General features: G+C 43.1%; 1 protein-coding gene across 1 annotated transcript; it reads left to right on the top strand.

The window, feature by feature from the left end:
- Positions 1-2,684: 2,684 nt before the first annotated feature.
- Positions 2,685-3,175, top strand: LOC122067496. The gene is made up of 2 exons (XM_042631342.1): positions 2,685-2,963; positions 3,074-3,175. The coding sequence occupies exons 1-2, from the start codon at positions 2,685-2,687 to the stop codon at positions 3,173-3,175; spliced, it is 381 nt and encodes a 126-aa protein (XP_042487276.1).
- The last annotated feature ends 4,900 nt before the right edge of the window (positions 3,176-8,075 follow it).

The raw sequence follows: 8,075 nt of genomic DNA, 5'->3' as shown, positions 1-8,075 counted from the left end.
TCTTATTTTGCCAAGTTGGGCATCCAACACAGGTTATCTTGCCCTCATACTCATGAGCAACAGGGAACAGTTGAACGTCGTAACAGGCACATTGTTGAAACTGGGATTACCCTACTATCCCATGCCGCTGTTCCCCAGGCTTACTGGGATTATGCCTTTGAAACCGCAGTCTTTCTCATCAATCGTATGTAACAAATCCCCCCATCAGTTAGTTATAGGCAACTCTCCGGACTACTCTTTTCTAAAAATCTTTGGATGCCTTTGTTATCCATGGCTCCGTCCTTACAATCATCACAAGGTTGAACCCCGTTCTGCCTCATGTGTTTTCTTAGGATATAGCCCTTCCCATCATGGTTATCGTTGTATGGATCTCATCACCCGTCGTATCTATATATCTCGCCATGTCAGATTTGACGAATCTACCTTCCCATTTCACACTGCACCACCATCCTCATCAACCCAACCCCCTCCTACTACCCCTCCCCCGTGGGGCATTGCACCTAACATACCTACCCCTCAACCTCACCCTAGCCCTCTACCTACACTCCCAAATCCACCCATCCCTCTCCCTGCCACCCCAGACCCGCCCCTACCCGAACCACCCTCTCCCATATCCCCTCCTTTCTCACCTCATCTAACCCTAACCGGCCCTAACCCTGACTCCTCTACCACCCCACCCCGTCGCACCAGAACCATACACGATCTCTATGCTGACCCCCTGACCCTCTCTACCACCACCTCACCTGACCCGACTGAACCTACATGCTTCTCCCAGGCCCACAAGGTTCCTCATTGGCGTTCTGCTATGTCTGATAAATTTAATGCTTTATTACGAAATGGTACTTGGTCTCTTGTTCCTTATAGGGAAACTATGAATCTGGTTGGCTGCAAGTGGGTGTACCGCATCAAACGGAAGGCAGATGGCTCCCTTGAGCGCTATAAGACCCGTTTAGTTGCTAAAGGATTTCATCAACAACTTGGTCTTGACTATCATGAGACCTTTAGCCCTGTCATCAAACCTACTACCATACGAACGGTCCTCTCCTTGGCTATATCTAACGGATGGGCTGTTCGTCAGCTTGATGTTCAGAATGCATTATTGCATGGTATTCTATCTGAGGAAGTCTACATGGCTCAACCCCAAGGTTTTGAAGATGCCCTGCGCCCTAATCATGTCTGTCGCCTCCACGAGTCCCTCTATGGGCTCAAACAGGCTCCTAGGGCTTGGTTTCATAGGTTAACTGAGTTCCTCACTCGCTCGGGTTTTCGGTCATCCCAAACCGACACATCACTATTTATCTACATGCAGGGCTCTGTTGCCACATATGTCCTTGTCTATGTCGATGACATCTTGGTTACAGGGAACCAACCAACTCATGTTCAGACTCTCCTTCATCAGCTTGCTTCAGAATTCTCTATCAAGGATCTTGGTCGTCTCAGCTTTTTTCTTGGTATTGAAGCCCTATATCGGTTTGATGGTGTCCTCCTCTCTCAACACCAGTACATCACTGATCTCCTCCAGAGGGCTGGCATGACTGACTGTAAGCCCGTCACTACTCCCATGGCCACCACCTTTGCAGCATCTTCCACAGGGGGTGTCCTTCTTTCAGATCCCACCAAATATCACTCCATTGTCGGTGCTCTCCAATACATCACACTCACCAGGCCTGATGTGGCTTATTCAGTGAACCGTGCCTGCCAGTTTATGCATGTCCCCACCGAAGACCATTGGACACTAGTCAAACGGATTCTACGTTATCTCCAAGGAACCAAGGATCATGGGTTGTTCATCTCCAAATCTAGTTCCCTCCAATTACAAGCATTCTCTGATGCTGACTGGGCTGGTGACAGTACGGATCGTAAATCCATAGGAGGCTATGCCATCTATATGGGTTCTAATTTGATCTCCTGGGCCTCTAAGAAGCAGAAGATAATTGCACGCTCCTCCACTGAGTCTGAGTACAAAGCAGTGGCTGATGCCTGTGCCAAACTCACTTGGCTTCGCTCTCTCTTTGAGGAATTAGGGATCCCTGTTTCCATTGCACCCATTCTTTGGTGTGACAACATTGGGGCCACTTACCTTTCGGTCAATCCGGTCTTTCATGCTCGTACCAAGCATGTTCAAATTGACTTCCAGTTTGTTCGTGATAAAGTCGCCTCCAAGGAACTTCAAGTGCAGTTCATTTCAACCCATGAACAGATAGCCGATATCCTTACCAAAGCTCTCAGCTCTACACGGTTCTCCTTTCTACGGGACAAGCTGCGGATTCGACCATTCAAATCCCCACCTTGAGGGGGTGTATCAGGACAATTAGCGTCCCACTCGAACTCAACCTCTAGAGTCATCATACTCAACAACCTCTCCTACATTGTAGGCATTTTTAGTGAGCACAAACTCTAGAGATTACTTGCAGTCCAATACTACCTCATGAGACAGCAGAGTTGGAATAGGATCCCACATGTGATCATAGAGTTTGTCTATAACTCAATAATTGTAATCTCTATATAAGAGCACCATTGTACACTCATTAATGTTAATGCCAATATACAATTTCAACATTCATAAATAAAAGTCTTGTTCTAAAAAAAAAAAAAAAACAAAGGGATAATAACAATAAAATATCTTAGTGGTCCCTTCTTTATATAAAAAGGGCTTGAAACCTTCATACCAGAGGGAAAGAGAGATGGAAGATATATACAAGGAATCTGCAGCATTTTATGAAAAAGGTGGAACTGAGCTAACGACGCTAGCTAAATTCATGTTTGAGGGCATAGATAAGGATGGAAATGGCAAGCTAAGTAGAAGAGAATTTAAGAGGTACTTGAAAAATAACAGCTACAAATATAATAAAAAATTATTCAAAAAAATTGATACAGACGGAAACAAGTCTCTAGATTTTGAGGAATTCAAGCTCTTCTTCTACCTCACTGCTAAAGAAGCTTTGAAGGGTTGGATCTACAAGGTCAGTTCCCTTTATTAATTTAAGTTTAACTCTCTCTCTCTCTCTCTCTCTCTTTTCGTTATGAAATAAATTTCCTTTGGGTCTCTTTTCTGGGTTTTTTTTTTTGGCAGGATGGCAAGTGCAAGAGGCTCAGTAAATTTCTAGAGAAGTTGGCGCATATGTCGTCTATAGGATCATTTGCTGTAGCTGCACACAGCTGTAGTGTTATGTGAAGTTCTGATGTTGATGAACACATTAAATGAAGATCTCCAGCTCGAAGATTGGGTTTTAGAGGCATTTTGATGAAGAATTGGAAATGGTTCCTTATGCTATTTTAGAGTTGGCTTGTGTTGTGTTACTAGCTTGGTGTTTCGTTCCTATTTTGCTCTGGTTCTTGATTCTCTGTTTCTCATCTATTTTACTAGTAATAAGTTTCAACTTCTTGGATTAATTTCCTCTTGTAATAATATTGCAAAGTTACTTCCACTAGTATGCTCTCTTTTGTCATTGTGTTCTAGTTCTACCAATGTTTTTTTATTTTTTCGTAAATTAAGGGCGCTTGGTCCAACAGTAAATGTATGAATGTTGTGACTTGATTGTCAAGCAGTTGAAATAGCCTCTCGACATTCTCCGGATATAGTTGGGTAGTTCTCCCCACGATCTCACATGCAGGAGCCTTATGCACTAGGTACGCCTTTTTTTTTTGTTTAATATACATGAAATACCCAATCATTGACTAAATTATGTTATAGGTACATTATGTTTGAAAATGGAAATTTGGGTAACTAAACAAGGTTAATGCTAGTTTCTATCTTCCTCTTACCTCCTTGGGGCCACTCACACGGGGGGTGTTTAGTGCTCTTTACTACTTTCAGTGAAAGATGAATGGTTCTTATTCAACCCAGGTATGACCCGGTTCATGCGGTTGTGGGTCAGTATGGATCCGCAGAAATAGTCAAGTCGAAGGCTTGGATATCCGTCATTAGTAAAAAAAAAAGAAGTTTCTATCTGATCAATCGGGATTTTACAAAATTATCCCTTAATTAACACGAATGGATGTTCCACAACTTCCAATATCACTCTTCTTCTATGGTGAGGAGCAAAACTTAGGTTTCTCTAAAGAATCGTCATTGCCATTGCTAAGGGAGATTGGATCAGAGTTCTCTATGGCGCGACATAACGAATTTGATGCACTTCTTAGTAATGGCACTTGGCAATTGGCTCCATAGCACCCATCTATGAATCTTGTATTCTTAATTACGATCGGTTTTCTGCAAATCTCCGCAATATTTTCAAGCAACCAGAGCCACAGTACCAAAATCCTTTTCCGCCATCAATAACATTCTAGCGGACCTGCAAAAATGGGCTTCAGATAACATTAGAGATGAAGCCCATAGACCACATAGACCCATCAGCCTGATTCTAGAAGGACCATCTAGATCTGGTAAAACTTGCTAGGCAAGAAGCCTGGGTCCCCACAACTATTATGCTGACCACGTTGATTTAAAGAATCACAATGATGATTTTCACTTTAACGTCATTGATGACATCAATCCACAGTACTTAAAGCATTGGAAAGAGTTCATCGGCATGCAACGAGATTGGAATTCAAATTGTAAATAAGCCAAGCCATGTCACATCAAGGTGGAATCCCAACAATCGTCTTATGCAATCCAAGTCAATGAGCATCATATAAGGAATTTCTCAATAAATTGAAAAATGAGGCACTTCATGAATGGAGGATACACAATGCGGAGTTCATCACCCTCAACAACTCACTCTATGCCACCGAGCATCAAAGTCTAACATCGTCAGGCAAAGCGGCATCCCAAATCCCAACGATGGAAACTCATTAAGTTCGAATGCTAGTGTCACTTATTTCATACCAATGGATGTCAGTTACAACACCAGGTTCCATTGGCTCAGTCGTACCGCGATCTGGCATCACATTTTTGGTGATAAGGAATACTTCCACGTAACTGGATACGAGATCTTCCCATCAAGACAACACGGACCGAGGTTCAGGATCGACATCAGAGCCAACTACAACTTGAGGAGAGCCTTAAAACTGAGAGCTTTCTTCATTTTTGCAACTCTCTGGACGATATCAATACCGAATGGTCTCAGAGATTTGAAACAACTTACCAGGTTTATACTGCAGAAGATGAAGATATGGTGCGGCAACTCTAGTCTGATTTCAATCCAGTCTCTGAGACATAATGTAATCCCAATGGCACTTTCAAGACCTAAGTTTTTTTTTTTAATCACAATGTAGAACAATATCATGTACGTTTCCAAGATCTTGATTAATAAAGGAGTTCTTTATTTGACAAATTATTATTTACAATAATAATTTAATTTACATCGACCTCTAATCAAACAACCATCCCCATCAAGAAATGAAGCCCTATACAAATACAATCCCCCTCTCTGAATTGCATTAATGGCGTCGATATCGTTATCCTTGTACTCAACCTCATGATCAAGCTTAACCTTCAAGGACAAAGGCTAGTAAACATGAGGACAGTAGTATGACTTGTCTGTAGAGTTATCTCATGGACCATCAGAGAACTTATACCTCCAACGCCGCAGTATAATGAACCGTTCCTTGTTGTTGTCATTCTTTGTCCATTGCTCATGATCGTTCCTAGACCCACCGAACACCACATCCGTCCCAGGCACAGCATCCCGTGGTTGTTTATCCCAGACCAGGAAAAGGAACAGCCAATTCTCCCAAATCTTGTTCTTCTCACCATCTGTAAGACGAACCCAACCATTAAACGTCCAATACGTCAATTGGACTTTGTTGCTGTGCCTGTTGTGGGTAGACGTACCCATGGACAACTTGTTCACAAAACCACATCAACAACCTCAGGAAATGTCTTCTCTAGATCATAGTGAGTATGTTGTTTCTGTACCATCACCCTCTGTCCCCTCTTCACCACGTAGACTATCCTCCTGTTCTGCGGGTTCCCAAAAAATATTCTCCTTGCCGAAGTTTGCCATGAGATTTTTTGGGACTTGAACGCCAGGTAAGGTGATGAGTGCTCTGAAAATGTTCTTTTCTTCTACTTGGAGCCCATTGATCCAAGTGATTAAGAACTCTGGATCCTGACAGTACCAAGATGTTAATTCTCTAAGAATAAGTCTAAAATAGTTTCGACTCAACAACTGCAACAAAATCAGAGAGTCCGCATCGTCCTTGACGCACAGAGGTGCGTCTGTCCACACTACTATTTTATAGTACCCAACTCACGCCAATGGCATTCCCCAAATTATGGTACTCACGCCATGGGTATTTTGGTCATTATTTCATTACTGTTCACCTTCGCGTCGGGTTTTGCAGAGAAATAGCTGTTACGATGAATCACAACCGTTGTGTCTGGCTGGTATCTTCGATCTTAGCTACCAGGACTAAAGGTTGCATCAGGTTAGACTTGGTTGAAATGGACCAGGTCAAACTGGGTTGAACCGAGTTGACTCAAGTTATTCCATTTTAAAAGGTTGAAATTACAACGTTACCTTTCAATCCAGGTGGTCGATTTTGATGTGCCACATATTGACGTGAAGCATTCGTTGAGAACCTTCCATCAGTATGGTGATAAATCTTAGAATCTATATAAAAATGGCAACAAAATCGAGGAAAATCCATTAATTGATGCTTCACGCCGATTGAGGTCTAAATAACATCGGATTTGAACGAAATTTTACATACATGTTTAAAACAGTCAAATGAGGTCATCTAAAGGGTTTTCGCCAATGTCGGGGGTCGGGACTGCAAATACGCCAAGGGTAAAATGATTATTTTACATTTAAAAGTTAACCAAATGCCACCAAATTTTGACGAAATTATGGATGGAGGCTTAAAATGGCTAGGGTTATTCTATGGGTTTTGGCTCTATTAGGGAAGGTTTGGGTGTAAAATATAGGCTAGTGTTACTGTAATACCCTACATCTTAAACCCGGCCTGATTACACGGTTGACCCGGTTTAACCATACAGGACCCGAACCGGAGAGAGTTAGAGCAGGTTCCTTATGGACTATGATGGCAAGGGTGACCTTAAACACCGGCTGGCCTGATAAGTCCGAGCCAGTGCCAGAAGAGACGGGAATACCCAAGCCATGTACATGCACCTATCATAAGGCCATGTACGGATAAAACATGTATGTAGCAGTATATTAAGGTGCATACGTATATTACATCGTACGTCAAGAGTGAGATTCGTGCCGAGGGCCGAATTCTGTCAAAATCTCAAGTTTTGGCCCTCAGGTGGGCGGACAGGTGGGCACATCCACCCACCTGAGTGACCCGCCCATGTGAATTACTTAGTATTTTAAAGAAGTATATATAGCATTTATAGTTTTCTTTTCTTTTCTCATTTATGTCACTCGTACGTTGGTGAGAAGAGTAAAGAGGAGAGAGAAAAGAAAGGAAAGAAGAAGAGAAGAGAAGGAAGAGGAAGAAGAGATGGATTTCAACGGCGCCGAGGCTTGATCTTCCCATTCCGATGCCGGAAGAGTGATCTTCAACGCTAGATCTACATTTAGAGGTGAGCAAAGTTTAGGTTCCTTAAACCTTCACCATACCCAAGTAAAACCCTTGATTTGGGTAGGGTTTCTTGAGATCTTGTAAATCCCCCTTGAAATGATGAATCTAAGGTTTAATAGATGATTTATGTGTTGATCTTGAAGGATTTGAAGAAGTATTTACAAGGTTGGAGAAGCATTGTGGATTTGAAGTGATTTTTGGGGTTTGAAGGTGTTCTTGAGCAAAGAAGGTAAGATGGCTTCCCATTCCTTAAATCTAACCTAGATCTAAGCTAGAACCATCCTATAAGACCTTGAATGTGTGAAGAACGGGCTTGAAAAAGCCTCATTTGAATCCCCAAAGATTGGGGGAAGTTAGGAAGAAACAGCAGGTTTCCCGCCAAGACCGGTGGGCCAGACTGGTGGGCCATCTGGCCCGCCTGTGGGCACCCGTCTGAAAGGGCAGGGCCCTCGGGCACAATCGGCGGGCCAGACCGATGGGCCAACTGGTGGGCCACCCTGACCACCGATCTTGGCAGACCCTCTGGCCCAATCGACAGGCCAACTGACTGGCCAACCGATGGGTCGACCTGCCCACCGGTCCAG

The sequence above is a fragment of the Macadamia integrifolia genome, unplaced genomic scaffold, assembly GCF_013358625.1.
Source record: "Macadamia integrifolia cultivar HAES 741 unplaced genomic scaffold, SCU_Mint_v3 scaffold2940, whole genome shotgun sequence".
NCBI classification, from domain to species: Eukaryota; Viridiplantae; Streptophyta; class Magnoliopsida; order Proteales; family Proteaceae; genus Macadamia; species Macadamia integrifolia.
The sequence above is the reverse complement of the archived record's forward strand: the minus strand, read 5'-3'. Positions and strand labels throughout refer to the sequence as shown.